At 44.1% G+C, this 25,665-nt stretch overlaps 2 protein-coding genes across 5 annotated transcripts in view; one reads left to right on the top strand and one right to left on the bottom strand.

Annotated features, from left to right (window-relative positions):
• Ubac2 (UBA domain containing 2) overlaps positions 1-25,665 on the top strand; it is a 184,008-nt gene that overhangs the window by 92,444 nt on the left and 65,899 nt on the right. The gene's annotated exons all lie outside the window — the stretch shown is intronic.
• On the bottom strand, positions 4,146-17,110 carry Gpr183 (G protein-coupled receptor 183). Of its 3 annotated transcripts, XM_052732400.1 has the most exons (3): positions 16,985-17,105; positions 10,279-10,400; positions 4,146-6,838 (listed from the first exon to the last, which is right to left on the bottom strand). In XM_052732400.1, the coding sequence occupies exon 3, from the start codon at positions 6,809-6,811 to the stop codon at positions 5,738-5,740; it is 1,074 nt and encodes a 357-aa protein (XP_052588360.1). In that variant the 5' UTR covers positions 6,812-6,838; positions 10,279-10,400; positions 16,985-17,105; the 3' UTR covers positions 4,146-5,737. The 3 variants fall into 3 exon arrangements, with proteins under 3 accessions (XP_052588360.1, XP_052588359.1, XP_052588361.1); XM_052732399.1 differs by lacking the exon at positions 10,279-10,400 and having other exon boundaries at positions 16,985-17,110; XM_052732401.1 differs by lacking the exon at positions 10,279-10,400 and having other exon boundaries at positions 16,930-17,105.

The raw sequence follows: 25,665 nt of genomic DNA, 5'->3' as shown, positions 1-25,665 counted from the left end.
AGCAGTCAAACAAGAATGAAAGGAAAAGTTGTGATTTGGATGTATGAATTAAACAGGGAGTGGAGGAAGCAGAATAATAAATGCAGCCAATGAGAATCAAGGTGTGCTCTCTCTGCACTCGAGACAGACGCCACCTGATTGACGCAGAAGGTACACCTGAGCAATGGAGGGACATTAGTTTGGAAGGATTTGAGAATGTGGGCAAGGAACTCGGACTTTGGTGTGTGATGGGAAACTTTTCATCTGTCTTGGAGCTTGGAATTAATGACCCTATGGGAGTGAGATTAAGGGGAGAGCATGTTTGTGCACCAGAACCTGATAGTGACCATATATTGCTTCCTTTATATGTTCGTGTTTTTTCCTTCTGAATTAATCATACCAGGCTAGCTTGTGTTGCAGTAACAAACACACCTGGAATCGAAGGGCTTAAGTGCACACGTGGACTTCTTGTATCTGCACAGCACACGTAGATGGGCCCAAGTAGGAGTTCTTTCCTACTCAGAGACCTCTCTGTGGCAAGGTAGAAATGTTAGAAGAACATGCCTCACTCTTCTCTCACACAGAAACCCAGAAGTGGCATGTCACTTTCCCCCAGCTCCTGGGCCAGTAGTAGTCACACACACCACAGGGCACAGATGCAGGGGCACTGGCGGTGACACTTTCAAGGCTGTCTGAGGGACATGTGAATCTGTTTGTGTGTGGAGAAAGTGTAGTGATTAAGAGTGACGACCCAGAGCTCAGAGCCTGCTCCCTACTGACTGAGGCTTTGGGCAAGTTCCCCACTTCCTCAGGCAGGTTAGTTTTGTAGTGGGGAGGCCAGGGGTGTTTAGTATGTTGAACCTTAGGGTGTGGCTCAATGGTAGAGCACTCACCTAACATGCTTGAGGTCCTAGTTTCTATCCGAGCACCCCTCATACTCCAGTCCTCACAGAACGAGTGTGGATCTTGAAGGAGTGAAGTGCTTAGAGCAGTATGCTGTGCAGTAGGTGGTAGGCTAGACGGCCGGCCGTTAGTGGAGACAGCTGGTTTTCTGGGTGGCGTCCTGAAGAAATCCAGTTTCTGACTCCAGCTGAGAGGTTCAGCTAGAAGAGGCAGCAGTAATACAGGTGTGCAGCAGCCAACTTCTGGGCTTGGGTGTGATGTGGGACTGTGAGAGATGAGCAGGAGCCAAAGAGGAGAAAACTCAAGCTGGGATTTCTTTACCACGGACTCTGATGGATAGAGGAGGGCGATTGGGCGATTGGGTGTAGGTGATCGAGACAGGTGGGGTTCACAGAGAAACTACAGGCTGTCCTGGCAAAGGGACCGGGGTTCAGATATGGTGGTGGAGGAACGTCCTTAGCACTGGAAGCCACAGGAAGTGGAAGCCTGGGGCCTACTGAGAGAAGGGACTAGAGTGGTTTCTGGTGAGCATGTGCAATAGGAGGCGGTATGGATTGTTTCAAGCCAGGCTGCTGTACAGAGAGACATAAGGTTGAGCCTAAATCCTGGCTCCATCCTCCATGTGCCCTTGGTGTCTGGTCTCCTCGTCCACACAGTGGGGAATATACATACATACATACATACATACATACATATATACATACATACATACATACATACATACATACAAGCTACATAGGTGTGATTACGTGCTTGGGAACATGGTGTGTGGTAGGTAGATGATGAAAAATATTCCTCTTTAGTTTGTTAAGATTTAAAATGAATGGATATGGGGTTTTGGTCTTCTCTAAGTTTGCTGTGTATCACCGTTACTGCAGCTCTAGCAAATACTCATGTAGTTCTCTGGTTCGGAAGGCTGGGCCCTGTCATCCCTCCTCAGCCCTCATTTGTGTGCTTTTCGTTTCTCAGTCTTCACCTGAATATTTAATGAACAGATGTTTTTAACTTTTCGGAGAATAACAAATTACAGCAGGCTGAGAAGTTACTAAAATAGGTTATTTCAGCCAAGTTAAGATGGGTGTGTCCCTTTTAAAAACTGCATGCTGCCTTTCCCGGTGTTGGGACTGTTGATCTTGCCTCTTGAAATACTAGATCATGTCCAAGCAGGCCATGCTCCTGTCTCTAGTTTTGTTGTTGATTTGTTGGTTAATGAGCTCTGCTTCTTCACACGTCTAGTTTAACCTGGAGGATCTTCTAGTATGTGTATTTGTCTATCATTGGCCATTTGTGTATTTTCATTTCATTGAGAAATTAAGTACTCAAGAGATCTCACTGGGGCATTACAGTATTAGTATAGCCGAGGATGTACTGTTCAGCTGAGTGAATGTTTGAAACCTTTCTTTGTGCCTCACTCTGCCAGGTTCGTTGCACACAAAGCCCCAGGCCTCAGGCAGCACACAGCCCCGACTTTAGAACCTCCCTAGAGTTGAGTGGTTTGCCCCTCTGAAGGGTTCTGTCGTCCGATGGCAGAGCGTGGCAGTGAAGTCTCTCACACCTTTGTTTACGTCTGCATGGTCAGTGCCTTCGTGGCTCGTCAGTGGAGTTAAGGCTACCCTCCCAGTCCTGCCTCTGATTGGACAGTTGCTTTTTCTGGAATTAGTGTGAACAATTCTGTCTAGTCATACTGCCCACAGAATTGTGGAAATCAGTTCTGTGTGGATAAAGATGATTTACTTTGGAAAATTTTGAGCTCTTCAAAATATAGCCAATGCTGTCTCTATCTGGTGCTTACTGTTCTGAACTGTCACTGAAGAGTCAGTGCATTTAACTTATCTTTTTTAAATAAGTAAGTCTATTTACTTGTGTATGTATATGGGTGTTTTGCCTGTATGTATGTCTGCGCACTTTGTACCTGCCTGGTGCGCCGGAGGGTCAGAAGAGGACATCAGATTCTCTGGGACTGGAGTTAAAGATGGTTGTAAGCCGCCCTGTGTGTGTGCTGGGAATTGAACCTGGGTCCTCTGGAGTGCAGCCAGTGCTCTTAACCACTCATTCATCTCTCTAGCCCCACATTTAGCAGTTCTTCAGCTGAATAGCTTTGAGAATTTTTAAGTTAACTGAATGATCTTTTTAGAAATAAAAATGAGGTCACAAAAGAGGAATGAGATCATGCAAATGGTTGCCCACTGTCCTTTATGAGTTTATAGCCTCCTGTTGTTATGTGACTGCTCAAGGTTGTCATGTTCACGCAGCAAATACTCATTGTGATGATCAGGTGCGTCACAGAATACAGAAGTTATTCAGCACTGCCCTTTCGCACCGAGCTTACGTGCTGGTAAAGTGCTAGGAAGGAATGTAAGGCTTACTGAAGCACAGGTGAGGAGCTCACTCCCCCGTCATGTGTGAACAGCTGCCCCATGATTGAAATGAGCACTGACCGCTTTCAAATGGGGAGCTGATGGCCCTTTTGACTGGACCCATAGACCTAAGAACACTTAATAGCTGAAGAGAGGCTTACTGGTCACCATTTTGCCAGTATGCTGTGGGTGACATGGTAGAGTCACTTCTCTGTGGTAAGATGGAGGGAGAAGGTGGAGACTATGTTACACTCACGTAAACTGTCACGACATACACTTTGTGCAGGGTTGCAGGATCGGCCTGATTCGCACACTGGCTCGTGTGCGATGGTCAGTGTGGTCAGAGGACAAGCTTGCCTGAGGGCTGGGAAAGTCAGCGGACTGTGTCCGGTTTACTAGTGTTTCTAGAGCTCTGGCTTAGCCACACCCTGACAAAACGGAGTGTTGGGAAGTCCATAGATGGGGTACGGAAATGAATCAAGATCCAGACTTCCACCTGCCTCCATCAGACCAGCCATTTGTTGTTAGTGGCTTTAAGACCAGATGGCTCTATGAAATTAATATAATTTGGATCTTAACTGTACTCAATATAGTTATAGTAGTTATGATTAATATTTATTTTCGAAGCTGGGTGCAGTAGCAACACCTGTAATCTCAGTACTCAGAAGGCTAACACCACAAGTTTTATTTTTCTTCCTGAAGCAGGGGCTTGGTATACTATGTCTGTAACCCTAGTACGGGCTAGCCTCTGACTCTCAGCAGTCACCCTGCCTCAGCCTCCCAAGGGTTAGGGTTACAAGTGTGTGCCTGAGGAAGGGCTTTAATTACTAAAGACCTGCCTGGGACACATAATGAGTTCAAGGCCAGTCTGGGCTATATAATGAGACTCTGTCTCAAAAGACAAAAGACAAAACAAATTAATTTTATTAAAATGAAATAGTTCCAGGGCATATACCACAATAAAAATGGAAATCTTGACTCATAGTATAGTGTTTTATTTCTTCTCTGTCATCTAAGTTGGTGTTGTTGCCATCAGATACTGTACTGGGGAAATTTCAGGGCTAGGGGAAAGCAAATTTGATCAGGTAGACAGTGCTTAGGAAGGCCATCTGCCCATTTTAAGGCAGTTGTATAATGTGGGCAGGTGTATAATGTCACAAGACTCTCAGCAGGGAGCTGTGACACCTGCAGCCCAGCACTAGGGAGGCAGGGGACAGGAGGATCACACACCAGTCTAAGGCTAGTCTGTCCACATAGAGAATTCCATAGTCTCAGAAACGGAGAAGGGTTTTGTAGAAATGGCTCAGTGGTTAACTGCTCTTTCAGAGGACCCATGTTCAATTCACAACCATCTATAACTCCAGTTCAAGGGCATCTGACATCGTCTTCTGGCCTCTGCAGGCACTGCTCACACGTCGTGCTGTGATTTACATGCAGGCAAAACATCTTTACACATAAAAATAAATTTTAAATAAGTTTTTTAAAAATGAAAAAAATTAGCCAGGCAATGGTGGTGCATATCTTTAATCCCAGTACTTGGGAGGGAGAGGCAGGTAGATCTCTGAGTTCAAGGCCAGCCTGGTCTACAGAGTGAGTTCCAGGAAAGGCTCCAAAAACTACACAGACTTTGAAAATTTTCAAAAACTGCCTCTAAAGACAAAAAAAACAAGTAGTCCTGAAAACTCGTAATTTATAAATAGTGCATTTTACTTCCTGATTTATTTAGGCAAATATGGCGATTATAATTGTAATCCTCACTGCCCCCACTTCTTATAGCCTAATCTATAAGTATATAGATACCAGGTACTGCCAGTTTTCCACCCTAAAGAGTGCAGCATGTGGACATGCTTTCCATCGAGAGTTGCGTTTCTGAGCGGTGGTCCAGAAGTGCAGGCCTGGTGTCTGGGGAGATCCTGACGCTCTCACTACTCTGTTGTCACGAGCACTCACACCATTACTCTTCATCCACCTTTTGCTGATTACACTTGTAACTTCTGCTGGTAGTTGGCAGTAGCATATGAATACTTTTGTTACATCCTGTTCTTTATCCCACAAAATATTCCTTAAAACAGTTGTCTCAGGACAAAACAAACAAACAAATAAAAACTAGGGAGATAAAACCTAAAATTGAAAGAGGTGTAAATTAAGAAATATGTTTCCTATATTACAGTATTGACATTTTTACACTGATAATGTATAGTGGAATCATTTATTTATCTTTTGCCAAACTATTGGCAGAAATAGTAATGACTGTGTTCTTAGGAACACAGAACATTTCCTTTTACATCGAGACTTGCTAAGCTGCCCTTCCTGTGTCTATAACGTTTCATTCATGAAGGAGAATGTGCTTTTGTTTTTCTCTGGGGCTGGCCTGGGTCTCGGTGTGTCGGCTGGCAGACTGGCAGTGGGAAGTGGAAAGGAGTCACTACTGGGAACTGGACAGTCAGTCTGCCGAGGCCACCATGTGGCTTGCTCTGCTGGGATCCCTGTGTGCCCGTTTACCTTCCGTTGGAAGCCTTGGAGTGGATCATCATCTGCGACTCTGTCATCTCTCGTGAATTTTCCTCAGGGGCTGACCTAACTGCACTGGAGATTGACACGCTGACCTGACGCTTTAGCATCTTCATGACCTTTCTCTTGTACCCTTTGCACGCAAAGAAGTATATGAAAGGGTCCATACAGCAGTTGAAGTTCATCAGGCACACTGTGAAGTGCAGAGAGATCTGGAAGGAATGTCTTGGGCCGCATTCTAGGGCAGCAGGGGAACAGAGTTTCTTAATCATGTGTTGAATGATTGATATGTGGTAAGGCGTGAAGCAGAGAACAAACACAACAATGATGAAGATAATTGTATTGAGAGCTTTTTTGTTCACACCAGATTTCTCCGTTAGTGGGTTTTGCTTGGCAGTCTTGAAGAGTTTGCAACAGATTTGAGAATAGCAGAGGAGAATGATGATGAGGGGCAGCACATAGCCTAGCAGGCATGCTCCGAGCAGAATCCAGGGGAGGGAAGCTGTCTCTTCGAAGTTGGGGTACTCCATGCAGGTTGTCCTCTCACCCTCCTGCTTTGACATAGGTCTGATGAGCAGAGGCAGTGTTTGAGCAAATACTAGAATCCAGACAGATATGCAAACACCCTTTGCGTATTCGATTCTTTTAATCTTGTTGTAGCGCAGAGGGTGCACCACAGCAAAGAAGCGGTCTATACTCAGGCAGGTCATGAAGTTCACGCCAGCGTAGGTGTTGATGTAGAACAACAGGGCAGTTATCCGGCACAGGGCATCACCGACCCTCCAGTCAAAGCCTAGTGCATAGTAGGCTATCCGAGTGGGCAAAGCTGTGGTAAACAGGATGTCGGAAATCACCAAGTTCATCGAATAGAGAGTGGTTGAGTTGATCTTTTTTCTGTTTTGAACGATGACAACCAAGGCCAACAGGTTCCCCACCAGACCAATGATGAAGACGAGGCTGTAATGCAAAGGCATTAATATCCTGGCTGTGCCGTGGTGTGCATAGAGATCACAGTTATTGCCCTGAGAAGCTGCCAGTGCAGTAGTAAAATTGTTAGCCATTTCTGTATCCAGCAGGGGTCAGAGTCACTAGAAGGAAAACAAGTAAGACTGTTTAGCTAACACTATCTAACTCAGCTGTTCAGTAATTTATACATCTACTTTAACATTTTCAGTATGTAAATTTCAACTGGAATAAACTGAGAACAAAATTTATGTGTTTACTTTTACAGTTAGTGACTTTGTCAGAACTCTGGCAAAGGAAACAGCCATCTAAATAGGTCAAGTGCATCCTCGCGACAAGAGGAGTGCACTGACTTAGGCAGAAACCCCCTTTTCTGAATCACGGTGTGGTTAAGAATAAATCATGTGAAGTACCCCACATTTTAGACAGGCATTCAACTTGGCTTTTAAACTGAATTTAGGTTGAGCTTTTTTTTTTCCCTTCCAAAATGCCTGTCGCTGCCAGGAAATGAAATCAGTGGTACATGTAGTGAGGTGTGAACTTGCCATAGTATCTGATTTGTGTGTTAACCTAAAAGGATGATAAGTAATCTCGGGCTATGTTAGGAACTGAAAGTTACTCTTTCTTAAAAAAGAAGTTGTATTCATAACTAAAATTTAAAAAAAAGAAAATAAATGTAGTGGTGCATAACTGTAATACCAGCGACTTCGGAGGCTAACAAGTTTGAGGGCAGCTTGGACATCTCAGTGAGACCCTTTCTCAAAATGAAAAAAAAAAAAAGAAAAAGTCGAGTTCCCAGGGGCTGTCAGCGCAGCTCTGTTGTGGTACGCTCTTCCCTTTTATGGGTGAGATTGTTGGACTGTGTGGGGCAGGGAGACGTAAGCAGCTTCAAGTAGGAAATTTTAAATTGGGCATATAATATGTGTTGACCCAGTAAGAGTAACATAATGTGTGGTGTTTTGTGTCTTACCTTTGTAGTAAATACATCTCCATGGCAGTGTAGTTACCTGTTTTTTAATGTCTTGGTTTTATGAGGCATCTGATGGATGGCATCCACAGGTTTCCAAAGTATTGAGTCAGTGTGCCTCATTATTCCCATGTGTTAATGTATAATTTAGTAGCTGTTCCCTCAGTGCACATTTGGGTTGTTTAAATTTTTTTCTTGGTCATAAATAATGCCAAGACAAATTTCAAGTCCTAAATTGGAAACCTAAGAACTCTGACAGTAAAAATTCATATAAAAGAGTGAATGCCAATGAAAGTGGGAAACCTGAGCAAAAAACCCTGCAATTATATTTTAAAGAAAAAAAATCACTTCTCTATAGATTGTCTTTATAAATTTCATGTGAAAGTCACCAGTATTAAGGGAGCCTTTGGAATGTCTCTCAATGCTGCTGTATTTTAAAGGAGAAGTCCTCTATCAAGACTGATGGGAAGCACTGCTCCAGACCTGCTCCTGGGCCTGCACTGCTTGGTGGACTGGGTCTCTGTTCCCTCTCTGGCAGCTGAGGAGAGGCATGCTCACTGGACCCGAGATCTGCTCTGGTGTGTGGTGTTGACAGATGAGTCCTCACTGTCTATGGATAAAACCTAAAGCAAAACTAAACAAAGTGAGGAGAGGCATCTTGTCTCAGACAGACCAGAAAGGACACTGATGGGCGGGAGGAGAGGATGAAGATGGAAAGTAGAAGAGTTTAAAAACAAACAAAATCCAGCTGTGTGTTGCTTAGAGAGGATGTAATTCAAAGTAATTGAGAAAGTTTAGAAGAAAGCTATAGGGGAATATATACCAGCCAAGTCCCACTGAGCACAGGGTGGGCTGTAATCAGAACATCAGAAAAAAGGGAAATTCAAGGTGACTTTCATACTAATAGAAATATAGCATTACTGCCAACGTAAAGAATAGTCTTTGGGCCATGTTGGTACACACCTTTGATCTCAGCACTTGGGAGGCAGAGGCAGGTGGATCTCTGTGAGTTCAAAGCTAGCCTGGTGTACAGAGTGAATTCCAGGACAGCCAACGCAGAGAGACCCTGTCTCAAAAACAAACAAACAAACAAACAAACAAAAGAATAGTCCACAAGGGATATAAAAATAATTATGAAATGTGCCCGAGCTGTCAAAATTTTATGTAGTTTAAAGGAAAAATTAACAAGTCTACAATCATAATAGGCAATCATGTGTATCTGAATATCCTAGAAATAATATTGAAGAAAATAAAAGGCCTTGAAGATTTGCTCAACATGATTTATAAGTTAGTAGACTATGTGTGGAAGACATAGCATATCTCAGACTCAACTGGAGAAGTCTCAGGCCCTCCAGAAGGTCATTATTGAGCAGGTCACACAGCCTGACTATAGTACAGCTGAAGTAGAAACCAATGACAAAGCAATGAAGAATGAATGGGAAATGAAAACCTTTGAATTAAAGAAAGCACCACACTGTAAATTTTTGAAATGCTTAAAATAAATAAAAAGAAAGATTGAAAATAGATGTTAGCCATACAGCATGAGAAGCCAGAGAACTGAATTTGTCCGGCAAAATCAGAAGTAAATAAAAAGATGACTGTGGAATTAATGAAATAAAAACAACGTAAACAAGGACAAATGTGACTTCATGGTTTGTGTAGGAATAAAAATGCAGAGGCTCTTGCCTTGGAAGGGAAAGAAATAAAAGTAGGAAACTACCCATTTCTGTAGGAAGGCCTTCCTCTGCCGTGTTCAGAAGTAAGGCTAGACACGAGGGCACGGCTTCTAGACAAGGCTTGTCTCGGAGGAGTGGGCGCCAGCAACTCTGACAACTTCTATGAGAATTTCCCCCCTGAGAATTTCACCTACCATTTTTGAGGAGTTTTTCAAAGCAAGTTTGTGGAATCTGATCTTAAAGTAAATGATAATGGGGGAAAGGTGTGTGTGGAGTTGCAGAATCTCGATGTTAACCGCAGCTGTACAGATTAGGAGAGTCACTCCAACGGGAGAGCGGGAAAGGCTGCCATTGTTTATCAGCCTTCAGTGGTTCCTGGGTCTTTCAGTGAAATGTGTTGTAGCATCTGGTACAGCTAACAGTGGGAGAGGTTTCAGAACAGCTCAGGTGTGGGAGTATTCAACTCAGTATTAACTATAATACAAAGATGCAAAATCGTGAACAGCTCAAATTCTTTGAGTAAGTGACTCGTAGAATGTTTTGTGGCTCAGCCGTGCTGTGGAATGTGAAAGTGGCAATATGAGATTAATTCTTGACAGGAAGTTATATTAAGGAAAGGTGATTACATGACATGCTACTCTGGGGAGGAACACAAACGCACGTGTGCACACAGGCTCACACACAGAAAGATGCCAGCTTGGATATTATATATGTCAGTAAATAACACTGTATGAGTGATTTGGGGACTTGTACCCATACAGCCAAAATTCGGAACACTGAACCTGGATTGACTGAAGTGAGGTAATGATTTTATTTAATTGGAGGAAGAAATGTTATTTAGGTTTTTTTGCAAGAGCCTCATCACGTGACACTCTTCAGACATTGCTCCTTAACGTTGTACTCACTTACTATGCCTACCTACCTTTAAACTGTGTCTGGCAAGAACCTCATATGGACCTGAGAAGTTAAGGCCATGCTGGGTCCTGCTCCAGGTTCTCTGGCCAGTCCTTTGTAGGGGCAGCTGTCTCATGAGCCCTTAAAGAACTGAGAGATTGTGGTTTCAGAGTACAGACAGCAGCATGACACATGTGATCAGCTCCCCCAGGGTAGGTGGGGCACCCTTCCTAAGAGCAGAGGAAGCCAGCCCCGAGGCAAGGCTGGGCAGGGATCTTAACTGACCACTGTTGGGCCAGAGCCAGCCAAGGACATCGCTTTTAGAATGTGGACATGTGACCAGGATAGGTCAGAAAGTAGCCTAGGTAAGGGAGATTGAGATAGTTTGTAAATGTGTTCATTTTGGATATTTAGCAACTTCTGGGGGTTGAGTCCACAAGGTAACTGTTGCCTTGCCATTATTTTAAATCCTTGCTTCTATCTTCTCTGTGATCTCAATGCTATCATTTTAGTAGACTTTATCATCTCCATATTGAGGGGAAAATCCTTTTGTGTCCTTGGGTGCTGTTATTCAATTTTTAGGCCAAGAGATCTCAGTTCATTATGTCCCCTCAGAGTTAGACCTTGTTCTTTTCTTTAATCATCTTCTGGGTTTCCTCTTGTGAAGCTTAACAAACACTTAGAAAACACTGCTTTTAGTGTTTTTACTCTAAATATGCTAGATCCTGGGAGTGCAGAAATGGTACCTTTTTATATTAGAGGGTCTAGAATTGAAGGATAGATATACAATGTTGGGATGCCCTGTTGGTCCTGGCTCAGCATTGCTTCTTGTACTTCTCAGACTGCCAGTGTCCTGTTTGCTGTTGTGTTCAGTGGGCCTGCAATGGTCTCAAGTTTGTCTTTTAATCATTTCAAGTATAACTTACACTTTAATGCACTTTAATTACTTTTCATTTTAATTATTATTAGCAGATTCTGACATGTTTTGAATATATATGTATGCACACACACACAAACCTACATACGTGTGTATGTGTATGTGTGAGTTAAACCTGAAAGTACTGTAATATATCATTGTACTACATAGAGAAAAGCCCACAGAGTATGTCCTAAATCTGTTTCCTTTAGAACACTAATATTTATAAGAATTATAGTTTTGGTACAATGCTTTTATGAATTATAAACTTGACTTCACATTCCACATACTAAAGGACAGGAATCAAGATGCTGACATCTTTCCCCAAGAGCGTAGATAGTAACTGAGCTGCAGAAAATGGAATTTTTCTTCAGGGTTGACCTCATGAGGAACAGGGCATCCCAACGTTCTATATCTACCCTTTAACTCTAGACCCTCTAATGTAAAAAGGTATCGTTTCTTCATTCCCAGGATAGAGCATATGTAGACAGACATTCAACACTGAAAGCAGTGTTTGCCAAAAGGGTGTGTCTACCTCCCAAACGTGCACTCCTCCTGACACACCTGGACACCTGGAAGCCACCTTGGCGATCTCTTACTTTCTTGCTAAGCAGCAGGGACTGTTTGTTCTGTCTCTGTGACATGACATTTGTCCTTTAGCTTCCCTGTCGTCCTGATGAGTGTGAAACAGTTTCTTCTTCAGCAAGCCACCATCCAAAGTCTTTCCCTGATGTTCTTGAAAGTGGGGTGTGTGTGTGTGTCTGTCTGTCTGTGTGTTTGTAAAACTTACTTCCTTGCCCAGAGAGTTGCCAACATTTCTTAAGATATTATCATTTCATCTTTGCATAACTAGGTATGTTGACATGAAGTGACAGTTTTTCTTTTCTAGCCACGAAAAGGAGGGGGGAAAGTCCCCCTAAAACTCATTTATTAGTGTCTAAGAAAATTGCCTAAACTCTGACATAATGTGTACTCAGGAAACATTTGCCTTGAGAACCAGGCATTTATGAATTTTCAAAGGCTACATAGACTTCTGCTAGCCTACTTCATTTGCTTGGATAACAGCCAGAAGGGCCACTGAAAGCATGGAGCACAGGTGAAAATTATGGGTGTGGTGTTGTCAAGTCACAGACGGTCCCCTCTTCCAGTTTCTGTTGGCATACTTTTGGCTGTTTTCTTGAGGAAAAGTAAGGTTGTAAAAACATGCTTCGAGTCGGGGGAGATCAAATGAGTGGAAAAGGAGGGAGATGTGAGGGCACAAGGGAGATGAAACACCAAGGACATCGTTCTCCACGGGAGCGGACCAGCACAGGTGCAGCGGCACAGGTGCAGCAGCGGCACAGGTACAGCAGCACAGGTGCAGCAGTGGCACAGATGCAGCAGCACAGGTGCAGCGGCACAGATGCAGCAGCACAGATGCAGCAGCAGCGGCACAGATGCAGCAGCACAGATGCAGCAGCAGCACAAATGCAGCAGCACAGATGTAGCAGCACAGATGCAGCAGCGGCGGCACAGATGCAGCAGCGGCGGCACAGGTGCAGCAGGCCGGAGCTCAGGCTGCTTCAGTACCCTTGACAACAAACCTGCTCCTGGGAAGGAGGAAATCACTCCTCACGCTTGCTCGACTACCTGGCTGCACACGCGTCTGTCAAGTGTCCCCTTTAAGCAGGTTCATCTGAGTTTAGCCCATGTTAGCCCATGTCAGCACCCGCAGCACTGGGTCAGCCTTTGTTCCCCTTTCAGTTGACCGAACAGCTGCTGCGTGTGCGTTTGCCTGTAAAATGGGCAGGTGGCAAGTGCTAAGTCCAACTTGCAGAGGGATCCCAGATTCCATTTGTCTAACTGTCCATTCCCACGTGTGCAGTTAGTAATCAGGGCATGACACAGTGACCTAGCTGAGTCAATCTAACATTAAGTAGTTTCTTTACGTGCAGTCATTCTTGGATCCTGATTTGATAGCTGTGTCTCTGTCTGTAGACTGTTGTCTCCTTTCCTCCTGTGTCCTTCCCCCCACATTGAACAGAATGTAGAGTTGAGCATGGTCAGCCTGTCGCTGGCTTTTGGAAGTATGATGAGTCAAGGGACTGGAGCAGTCAGCTTTGTGACAGATCCTGAGCCCGTGACATAGTCTGCCTCCGACCAGCTTTCAGTGAGTCTGCAGAAGACCATTGACAGCACAGGGCATTTCTCTAGACAGCAGAGCGGTGTCCAGCTGTCTGCAGTCGGCCCTCGGTGCCTCTCAGGTAGTCAGACTGGTGAGCACTTAGTGAAGACCAGCATATTAGACAGCTACCTGTTAGAACTGATGGAGAGTTTGAGGTGTCTGGGGGGCGTGTTTGGTTGAACACACTCCTGCACATTGGGACTGGACATATTCCAGATGTTTTTCTTTCACTTTTCAGTAATTATTCCTTGTGTGGCCTTTGGCAGCTTTAGCAGTGACTATGAAAATTATCAAAGGTAGTGATGTTGAGTGTAAGTTACTGTAAGAATTTAAAGGAGGCCACTGTCACGCTCACTTCAGCACAAGGAGCACAGATGCCCTGTGTCTGCCTGTGGCAGGATTTGTGGAATCTTATATGAGGGATTGCTAATTGCATAGTAGAAAGGCCTTTGTAATGAAGGTGTGTGTTTCTAGAATTATTCCTCTGAGTTTAGATTGCTTCTAGAAATAGCATGCACTTTGTACCTTCAAGCTGAAGGGAGTTTTAAGCTTTAAGTTAAGCTTCCTTATTTTGTGGCTGTGCTGAATTAAAGGTGAGTTCAGTCATTTGCTCAGGATTCCTCCAGGTAGGGATCACGTGGGAGGTCAGGGCTCTCTTTCCTCAGTTAACGGGTCTCTTCCTCCAGCCCTTAACTCTGCCCGTGCTCCCCCTGCACCAGTGTGTCCTTATCTCCTCTCCGCCGCGGCGTGACCTTGCTGTCTGCAGGCCTTCCTCTCTACTCTGTGCAGTGACCAGGCAACCTCTTCTCTTGAGAGCCCTTCAGCTGGACCCAGAGGCCAAGTGCAAACGAGAGATCACCATCACGATTTCCTTCATCATAGGTCTCTGTTCTCGCTTCCTCCAGGTGTCTAGCCATCATGGTCGTCCTCAGCCCCTGGGCATTTCTTTGGGAATCTGTGCCCCTGACACTCTCCCCTCTTTATCCTGGCATCCTTACCTCTGCCCCTGGAAGCTCCCTAGCCTCTGCACCCCCCAACCCACCCCAGGAAGGCAGAGTGTTGTTGAGGTTGTGGTTTTGTCTCTCACACTCCTGTGAAGTTCTGAGAGTGGGGATGTAAGCGACAGTTCTTATACCCCAAAGATAAAAAAGAATGGCCAAATCTCAGCCCCCCTAATCCTTTAGAGAGTTCTCTGTTAGAGATAGTAAGCCTGGCGAATAGTCATGACCCCTCTAGTCAGCCTGCAGCCACTCACTGAAGCTGAGGCAAGAGCGCCTCAGTGGCTGAGGTCACAGCTGTAGTTGTTAAGTTTGAACTCGCTCTTTGCCGCCTAAAAAATCACATTGAATACAGGGTGTGTTATCCCTGGTTCCTGTTTCCGAGATCAAGGTACAATGGGCGGGAAGCAAGTGAAAACAGGAAGATACTTCAGAACTTTTGACATATGCCCACTTACTTGTGTCTGAGAATGAGGAGGGAGACAGGTCGACTTAAATGAAGTAATCATTAATTTATAGCATGTTTTAAGTCAAATAAAGGAGAATTGAGTATTTGGAGTTTGTTTTGTTTTTAGGGTAAGGTCTCCTGCACTCACAACATGGTGGAGGCAGGTCTGGAGCTCCTGACTCTGTCTCTGTCTCCCAAGGGCTAGGAGTGCAGCACCACCATACCCGCTGAGTGGAGATTTTAGAAATGAGTTTACTATTTTTAACAGTATTTCAGCAACAAAAACCTGCCCGCCCTTTCAATTGGAAGAGAAGATTGAAGCCAGCACAGCTCGTATGATGTTGATTGACGTTCGCACTATTTTTCAGGGCTGTGTGGATATCTGACAACACACTTTCTCTCCTCTTTGGGCTAGCAGGACACCATGAGTCCCTGAACCTCCACAATATGCAGAGACTTCTGTGTGTGTGACCTAGTCTCCTAACCATGGCCAGGATTGCACCAACAGCCTGGGACAGACAGGAGGACACTGCCCACCTGTCCAGTACCTCACCTCCTACTGTGGCAGAGAGAAGGGTCTCCCTGTAGACACCTTCATTTGTTGGCGTCTGCAGGTCAGTACTGACAACCTTGGCATGTGCATTTTCACATCATAGACTGCTGTTGGCTGACATACGGTAACTCTCTAGTAAGTGCCTAGCATGCATGCATGGAAGTCCTGGAGCGAGGTCAATTGTCACAATGTTTACTCCACTAGGTGACTGATCATGGCACTAATTAACTCTAGGAAGCCCGCCAAAAGTAGCTTAGAAAAGGACTTGTTACCACAGCCACCCACGCATGGCGTGAGCCTGTGAGCGAGGCTGCTCTGTGGGGCCGTACGCTCTGGCAGTTGGAGGTTTGCAAAGCACCGCCAACTCCGAGACAGACACTCTGAGATACTAGAAAGCACAGTGCGATCATCTATATGCTGAGAGAGTTCACATAAAATAGTACGGAAAGTAGACATCTCCAGATAAGTTCAAGAAAATAATTTGCACAAAAATGATAGGGCAAGGAAACTTTGCCTGTTAGATTTGTCCTTCTGTGGGCTGATGGGCAGGGTGAGAGTGGTAAGCAGTGTCCCAGCACTGACTGTGAGAGGCGGTGGCAGGAGAGCTTGGCAGAAACATTTCTCCCCAATTTACAAATGAAGCAGCTGAAGCCAGAGGCCTTGCACAAGGCCGAGCAGTTATAAATAATGGAGCCCAGGTCTGGGGACGATCCCAGGCCCTTCTCTTAACTGTTATTCCCTCCTGTGCTCGAGGTGACACCAAAAGTTTGAAGCCCTTGTTAACCAGAAAACACCACCACACTGACAAAAAAACCCTCATTCTTCTTTAGAGGAAGTCCCTTCGTGGCTTGTATTTTGTTAGGCATTTCTATAAAACCTCCACTTCTATAAAACCCTGGAAATTGAGTGTCTGCAAATCACTATAATTTTTTATTTTAAGATTTTCTTTCAAAATTTCTATAATGTAAATGTGGGGGCTTATTTAGCATTACTGGTCACTTAATAATAGAAACCAATGACATAGATTTTATTTTTTTCAATTATTAGTAGTTGGTCTTTAGAATGATTTTGCTTCTGAGGCAGCAAAGCCCAGGCTGATCAGTGGGAGGCTTTGCTGGTGGGAGAATAAATTGATAAATATTTTTGCAAAGCAGAAAATACTGTTCTATAATCTGATACCTTAGAAAATACCCCCCTTACCCCAGGAATTCTATTGATGATAGTCTCTGAGAAATATTAGATATCAAAAAGACTTTTCTGTACATAAATGTGTGCCAGGTAGTCAAATGTAATGGCTTTTTAAAAAATTAGGCTAACTGGTTATATTGTATATAAAACATATCAAAATATAGAAACACTCTATTTTGGTAACATTGTTCCTTTCCCTTTATATTAAAGAATCCTGAAATATTGATGGTATTTGCTAATGTTTACTTGTATTGTGAGTTGACACTGAAGTGCGTAAAAAGAGCCCGCCTTTTGATAATAATGTTCCATTCATTACTTCCATCTCATTTAGTAGCTAATTTGGACTGCCAATAACCCCAAAGCAATCTAAATAGCTAGTTATTTAGTACATTCTTTTTTCTTTCCCTTTTACCTTAAAACTTAGGCTTTCAAAGTATTCCTTAAAGAGAAGAGTGTCCGGTACTCACATGTCCCAGGGTGGCCAGGTCCTCCGTTGTAGCAGTCTCTGTTGAGCAGTTTGCTCAGACTGAAGTTAGTTAACTGGGCATGTTGCTTTAAGAGAGACTGAGCAGGCGTCCTTTTATGGTGGTGCCTTTTTCCTGTCACCCTGTGACTGAGCATAGCTGTGAGCAGTTAGCCTCACAAATGCGTGCATGCTTTTTTTTCAAATGGGAAGTGAGATTTTTTTTTTTTCTGATACTGATTTTAAAAAACTATTCAAAAGCCCCTTGGACTTCATGAATTGCTGTTATCTATGGAACTTTTTAAATTTTTCCATAAAGATTTAAGTCTTAAAATTTTTTTTTGAAGCAATAAAGTTTAAGCAGAGAGGTGGGGTATAGTTCCTGGTGACTTTATGTTGACATTTTATGTAAAGTTTGGGTTAAGGAAAAGTGTCTCGTCTGATAGTGCTGTCTGGTGGAAACAAGGTGGTGTCAGGAGTGTAGTTTATGCTGCCCAAATCTTAACAGGTTTCTGAGGTGAGGGAGAAAGACCCTCCTAGCACATAAGTAAGTTATGTTTTCAGTCGAGGGCGGTGATCGTGGAAAGTTGGGGAAGGTACTACTGATGAGTCGTACGAAAGAGGCCTGCTCTGCACGCATGATGCTTCCCGTCTCTCACTTGAGTCCAGCAGGGCACCATGCTGCACATAGTGCTCAGAGCGAGCCAGAGAGGTGGTGGTCACTCTTGTCCACCTGTGATCTGGCCTGTCATACAGGGCTGCTGCTTTTGGAAGAACAAAAGTCCCTTGGGCTGGGCCTGGGGTTGTGGGGGACAGAGGTCTTAGGACGAGTGGTTGCATGAGCTGAGAATGCTTAGGCTTCCCAGGCCTACAGCCCTTACCTTCCTGCACAGAGTGGGGTTTAGATCGCTTCCTCAGCCATCCTTACTCCGGGGAATAGAAGATGGCTCAGTAGGTTCTGGTGCTGGGGCAGATTTTCAAGTCAAAGGAAAAAGTCAAACCCAAAGTCGGAACTACTTAGTTTAAAATGGAATATGCTATTTAAAAAGAAAAAATAAGAGGCTTTGGTAAACTGGTTGATTTTGAGGAATGCTGTAGAGAGAATTGAATCATCTTGATAGGAAATTGTAGCTTTATGACCCCAGAGGCCTTGAAAGTTTGTGTATTCTGCATGTGTGTGTGTTTGTGTGTTTGCACACGTGCCTGCAGCATGCTGTGCCAGGGTACATAGGAGATCAGAGAACGACTTTGGGAACTGGTTCTCCTCCTCTACCATGCGGGTCCTGGGGATTGATCTCCAGTTCAGGCGTGGTGACAAGTTCCTTGACCCACTGAGCCATCTTGGTCGCCAGTCAGAGGTGGAGGATTCTGTGAAAATTGCCTTTCATCAGTGCTGTTAAAAGTCTGCAGAGGAAAACGGAAGCACAAGCGCCGAGTCAGTGGAGCTCTTGAGCATCTCCCTTAATTTGTATAGAGTAAAGGCCTTGGACTAAGAGAAAGCCAAGATGAGTCAGCCTTATGAGGGGGATGCAAAGGTTTTATGACTTTGTAGGTAAACATGGCATAACTTAGAACTGTTCACCTTGACCACCATTGAGGCCTAAGGATGTGGCCAAGTGCAGAGAGCACCAGCATGTGCCAGGCCCTGGGTTGTACACCTCGCACTGTACACGAGCTAGACGGGATCGACACCGTTGGGAATTTCAGTTTGTTGGAAGCCCATCCTAGTAGGAGACTTTTTGATTTCTGATTTGGAAGACTCAGCTAGTTAAAGCAGGTGTTCTGGCAGGTAGGGTCCATCTTCTTCTTTTTTTTAGACAAGATGGCTGGCCCTGGATTCATAGAGATTGGCCTGCCTTTGCCTCCTGAGTTGTGGGATTAAGGGAATGCTCCACTACACCTGGTGGACCCATCCTTTCTTTGGTATAGGAGTAGTCTCACAAGTGTATAAAGAAGAGGCAGTAGCCTGCAGATGATGCTGTAGCCACACCTGAGATAGCACACCAGTGGACTCAGTGTCCCACACAAGTGAGGTCGACATTTGTGTGGAGTGTTTTGTTTGTTCTCTGAAGTGTGGTCATGAGTGTGTAGTAACCACTCGCTAACTGGTAATGATATTAGAAGAAGGGACCAATTATGTACTAACTTATTTTCTGTTTTGTGCTTCTATTCATTGCTTAAGATAAGACTTCCAGGGTTAGCTGTGGACACTGTGTGAAAGGTCAATGTGAATGATTGTTGCCAGTGGAAAGAGCAGATGTTGTTAGAAAATAAGGAAAAGAGAAAAACTGGTCAGTGACTAATAACATTATGGTATTCTGTGAAGCCTTGTGTATATAGAAATAGCAACACAGAATTTCTGCCAAACAACCCAGATAGTCCTGGTTTAAAATGAGTGCCTTTGCCGTGTTTCTGCATGTGGTCTAGTGTTTAGTCATCGTTTGAAATGACACAGCGATCAGTGTTTAAGGGGTTTTTGTACTTCTCTTGCTGGGTAAGGTTTGAGCTGTGGGCACTGAAATGTCTGTCTTTTTTTCTGGGAGGGTGGGAGTTGTGTTAACATGTGACCTCAAGTAAGCACTGTGCTTCATGCTATTTAATAACATTTTCATGTTGCACTTGTTGAGAAATGTAAACAGAAGAGTTTCTGTGAACCGAGAGCATATGTTTGGGGGTGGCAAGGGAGCTCCCCAATGCAGTTGTCTAACAAAGCAGAGTTTTATCATTTTTTTAAAATTTATTTTAATTTATGCATATGCGTGTGTCTATATGAGTGAATGCCACATATGTGCAGGTGCCCATGGAGACCAGAAGAGGGTATGTGATCCCTTGGAGCTAGAGTTACGGGTGGTTGTAAGATACCTGGTGTGGGTGCTGGGAACTGAACCCAGGTCCTCAGTGAGTGCTCTTAGCTGCTGAGCCGTCTCTCCAGACCCAGGAAGGTTTTCTTGTTTGTTTGTTTTTATATATATGTGGTAAAGGCAAATTTTACTGTGCTCTTCTACCAGTTGAAGGGAAGATTCATTTGTTCTACAAATATGTGTTGAGAATATTCAGCTTTAGAGAGTAAGGATAATGTGGTAAACAGAAATGGCCAAGGTTGAGCAGTGAGATATCTCAGTAGGTAGGAAGTGTTTACTACCAAGCCTAGTGACCAGAGTGCAGTCCCTGGAACCCACAGAGGAAAGAGAATGCCCAAAAGTTGTCTTCTGACTCCTCCCCCACAGTAATAATATTTTCTAAACATTTAAAGGCTGAAGGCCCTGGCCTTGTCTTTGTGTTGTGGCCGGTAAGAGAGGTGCTACATGTGTGGATCCCAGACTAGGAGTCGACAGGTGTGAGGAGAGCGATGGGCCGGATCAGGGAACACGGAGTAGGGTGACCCTGCTGTGCTGGTCAGAGAGGGCTGCTCTGAGCAAGTTTCTGTCTCAGAGTTCAAGACCAGGTAGGTGCGAGTGGGCACCATGGGGCCAGGTTTGACTTTGGGCTTTACTTTGAGGTAGGGTGCCCTTGGAGGGTTTTAAGCCTACAAATGACTAACTTGTTCTCCTCAATGAAAAGAAATCACAGCTGCTTAATCAACTGTGCTTAGGGTATGGTTAGGCAAAATATCATTCTTTTGTATCACATTTAGAAGTTGATTTGTTTTTGTTTTTGTTTTTGTTTTTTAATCCACCCAAAACTTGAGTGTAAATGTCTGTGAATGTGAATGTGAATCTTTATTAACCTTAAGACAATATAAAACTAAGCCAGTTATAATTCTTTCTCTTGGGATTATGATGTAATATAAAAAATTTAAAACTAATAAGAGTTAATTAAGGTGTGGGTCATAGCTGGGTGTAATGGTATACACATGTAATTTCAGCGTTGGGGAACTTGGAATACATAATAAGACCCTGACTCAAAGCAAAATTTTCAAAAGTAAGGATTATTTTCCCCCCAAATTGCATATGCTCCTAAGCAGTACCGTGTGAGGCGCCTGGGCGGGGAGGAGTAGAGGAGCCGCGGCTGACCGGGGCGACTGACCGGGCGGCTGACCGGGGCGACTGACCGGGCGGCTGACCAGGCCGCGGTCGCCCTGCGGGATGTGCACAGACCTGCACTCCCGGTCTCCACTGCCCCTCACGCCTTGTCCCCCAGGTGTGATCCTGTGTTTACGAGGAAGTGTTCACAGCAGTCTGTCTGCTTCCAGCAGATGTTCCATTCTTTTTTTAATTTTATTTAAAATTTTCATTTTTATTTTTACTTTTCAATTTTTATTTCATTTCATTTTTACTTTTTGAAAAAATTAATTGAAATAAAATGACATCACTTTCCCTTCCCCTTTGCCCCTCCAGCCCCTTCCAGCTACTCTCCCTTGGACCTCTTCTGTGCCCCCTCTCAAGTTGATAGCCTTTTTCTTTGACTATATGTTACATGTATTTGTGTATGCCCAAATGTATATAATACAACTTCCTGAGTCCTCATTTGTTGTTTGTGTATATATGATTTCAAGGCTGACCACTCTGCATTGGCCAGCCAATAAGAGGGCTCACCCCTGGGAGAGGCTGTTCTTCTCGGGCAGTCAACAGTTGCCTGTAGTTCTTTGTCCAGGGGCGGGACTTTGTGACTTTCTCCCACCTACATTAACGTATCTGTTGATATTGCAGTCTGGTCTGGTGTAGGCGGCCATTTTCAGGAGAGACTTTGACAGCAGATTTCCTGGTCTTCTGGCAGTTATCTGCCCCCTCTTCAGGGTGTTCCCTGAGCCGTAGCTGCAGGAGCTGTGATATAGATCCTAGGACATAGGGAGGAACAATGGGGGAGGGGCTCCGGCTGGAGAGAGGGAGGAATGTCAGGACGGTAGGAGGGACAATGACATCAAGGTGTCTGATAAAGCCTTGATCCATACAATGGTCCATCCTCTGGGCCTGGCTTCCCAAGATCTGTTGATCCCTGTGTTGTATTCTCTTGTGGTTTTTTGTGATGGTCTCTGTTTGCTGTAAAGACAGGCTTCTTTGATGAGGGGCTTTAGCTGCACTTACCTGTGGTGTAAGGATAAGATTTAGAATGTAGTAAGGAATTATGCTGGTCTAGCAAAGTGTTGATAGTAGATTCTTTCCTAAGGTCCATGACCTCACTAGCCCAGGGAAGCTGACTAGGATTCCAGAACCCAGAATGGTTCCCCTCCTGTTGAGTGGACCTTAGGTTCATCGGACAGCTGGTGGTTGCCCCTTCTGCTCCTTCATGCGTGTTTTGCGGTGATAGTAGTTGTTGTGCTTCATAGACACTGAAGCTGGGTAGGACTGTGCAGTCGCCCCCTCCCAACCCTGGCAACTTGCATAGTGTTTTCTGGAACCATGGAGGCTAGACCACAGGAAAGATGCTTTCAGGTCTCATCCAGCTCAAGTCATCTGAGTGTCTCCAGCAGTAGGGGCCACCCTCAACCTCTGAGAGGCAACCAGGGGCTACATTGATAATCTCTTGTTTTGGGAGTCATTCAGACTATCCTGACCAGTCCTTCATGTCTGATACTGGGTTTTTGTTAGTCTGTGGTTCTTGTGGAGAGCATTGTCAGCCCAAGTGGCTTAACTTCCCTTAAGATGTGTATGTGTGTGTGTGGTGTGTGTGTGTGTGTGTGTGTGTGTATGTTCGTGTGTACGCGCGTGTGGCACGCATGTATATCTATACATGTACTTAGATGTGTATATTGTGTGCATAATTTTAGGTAAGTATCAAATATTATAATTCCTTGAGGCTTTATCAGACATCCTTGATGTTATTGTCCCTCCTACCGCCTACATCCCTCCCCCCTCCAGGTGGAGCCCCTCCCCCATTGTCACCATTGTCACTCCCTATACTACTCCACATCATCTGTGTGTCCTGCTGTCCCCTCTCTGCCACCCCAACTTCTGTCATGGCCCCTTTATACTTTTTAATCCAGTTTATGCGCTCACATCTGAAGACTTGGAATTAAGGACCACAGATGTGAGAGATCGTGTAGTGTTTGTCTTTCTGAGTCTGGGTTACCTCATTTAATATGATCTTTTCTAGGTTCATCGATTTACCTGCAAATTTTCATGATTTCATTTTTCTTTACAGCTGACTAGTATTCCTCTGTGTCTATGTACCACGTTTTCATTATTCGCTCATCTATTGAAGGACGTTTAGGTTGTTTCCATTTCCTGGCTATTCTGAATGGAAAGCAATGAACATAGCAACAGGTGACTAAGTGTGTATGGAGTACAATGTCGGTCCTTCGGCGCATGCCGAGGAGTGGAATAGCTAGGCCATACGGTAGATTCATTTGTAGTTTTTGGTGATTCTCCATACCGATTTCCAGAGCCACTGTACCAATTTACACTCCTACCAACAGTGAGGTTCCTCCTTCTCACTAACATCTTGGCCATTCTGACTGGGGTGAGATGAAACCTCAAAAGTTGTTTAATTTGCATTTCCCTAATTGTAAGGGTGATGAACACACTTTGAGGTATTTCTTACCAGTTTTTATTTCTTCTACTGAGAGCTCTCTGTTCAGATCCATAGCCCATTTTCAATTGGGTTGTATTAATCTTCTGTCAAATGTAGGGCTGGCAAATATTCTCTCCCATTTTATGGGTTTCTTCTTCACTTATAGAGGGGAGCCTTCTCTTCTACATTCCACTACTTCACTTGTAGCTGTGTAGAAGCTCTTTGATTTTATGAAGCCCTGGTTGTCCGTTGTTGGCTTATTCCTTGCCAAGTAGAGTCCTGTTCGGAAAGTCCTTTCCTTATCCTGTATCCTGTAGGATACTGCAGATGTTTTCTTCTAGCAATTTTAGAGTCCCAGGTTTCAAATTGAGATCTTTCATTCACTTGGGTCTAACTTTTGTGCAGGGTGGTAGAATTGGGTCTAATTCCATCCTTCTGCATGTGAACAGGCATCCAGATTTCCCTGTACGGGGTGTTGAAGGTGCTGTGTTTCTCCAGTGTATGCTTCTTGTCTCCATCAAATATCAGATGACTGACTATACTTACGAGGACACACTTCTGTTTTATTCCACTGGTTTACACGTCTCTTTTTGTGCCAGTACCGTACTGTTTTTATTATGATAGCTGTATTGTATATCTTGAAGTCTGGAATAGCAATCCCTCCAGCATTCTTTTTGTTGAGGATTGCTTTGGCTCTCTAGGGTCTTCTGGTTCCATTTGAATTTTAGAATTCTTTTTCTATTTCTGCAAAGAATGTTGTGGATAAACAATTTGTAAGTTGTTTTTGTAACCTGCCACTTTGATGAAATTATTTCTGGAAGGTCTCTGGTGGGATTTTTGGGATCTCATGTATCAAATAGAGATAATTTGACCTATTTGTATCCCTTTAATTGTTTCTCTTGCCTTCTCCCTCCAGCTAGTACTTCTAGCATTATATTGAAAAGGAGTAGGGATAGTGGACAGCCCTGCCTAGTTCTTGACTTTAATGGGATTGCTTCAAGTTCTCAATTTCGGATGATGTTGCCTGTGGGTCTGTCATATTCAGCCTTTAGTATTTTGAGGTATGTTCCCTCCAGTCCTACTCTCTCTCTCTGGGACTTTTATCATGAAAGCATGTTAGGTTTTATCAAAAGCCTTTTCTGTATCTATTGAGATGGTCATTTGATTTTTGTCTTTAAGTCCATTTATCATTTATTATATTTATTGACTTACATATGTTGAACCAATTCTGCTTTTCCCAGACAAAGCCAGCTTGATTGTGGTAGACGATCTTGATATGTGCTGGTATTCATTTTGCTAGTATTTTACTGATGATTTTTGCATTTGTGTTTTTTTAATGTGTGTGGTGTGTTATTCTTGTTCGTACCTATTAAAGCTACTTTATGTTTATGTTCTCTCTCTCCCCCCATTTCATGCTTGTGTCTGTATTGGTTTTGTTTTCAATAGTATAATTGAGAAGGAAGATTTTTATAACATAGTTGCTATCAGAATCAGAAAATGTATAAAACACTAAGAAGGGTACTGTGTAACGGGGTGGCATGGGGTACTGTGAAAATGTTTCTTTATACAAGTGAGAAGTAGTTCTTGTATTTTCCTCATGATCATGAAATTACTTTTGTGCTGATGTTGTTTCCAAAATTGGAAAATATTGGCCAGTCAAGTGTTTAATGAAAATGGTTACAAGGGTATGCCCCAACCATTCCGCTCTTATACATGCATGTACACAAAGAGAGAAGGAGAGAGACAGGCAGGCAGGCAGGCAGGCAGACAGACACACACACACACAGCTCATGCATGTGTGCGTACATGCCCTGTGAGGAGCGTGAATTTGCAGTGGTAGGAGGAGGTCCTGAGGTGAGGGCTGCTGCTTGCTCATGGTGCAGATGGACCCTGTGCTGGGCATCCTCTTTCACCTGCTACTCAGTGCCCAGCTGATGAAAGTCAGCTCACTAAAACAGCCAGACCGGCATGACTCTGGGCAAAGGGGAGAGCTGCTGCCTACCAGGAGGGGTCAGAGAAACCCAAGCAGAGCCATGTGAGAAGAGTTTGCTAAGCAGGGAGTGAAAAGGAAGCTCTAGGAAGGACTACCCGTACCAGCCAGAGGAGTCTGCATCTGGCCAGCCACTGGGTGAGTTACAGAGTGAGTTACAGAGAGGAGGGGAGCCGGCAAGAGTGCACTTGGGTGGGGCCAGCTGTGGAAAGTGCAGTGCTATTTACACTTCAGGTTGGGGCACT

The sequence above is a fragment of the Peromyscus californicus genome, unplaced genomic scaffold, assembly GCF_007827085.1.
Source record: "Peromyscus californicus insignis strain IS unplaced genomic scaffold, ASM782708v3 Scaffold_12__1_contigs__length_115047231, whole genome shotgun sequence".
In the NCBI taxonomy this organism is placed as follows: Eukaryota; Metazoa; Chordata; class Mammalia; order Rodentia; family Cricetidae; genus Peromyscus; species Peromyscus californicus.
This window is presented reverse-complemented; position numbering and strand designations above follow the sequence as displayed.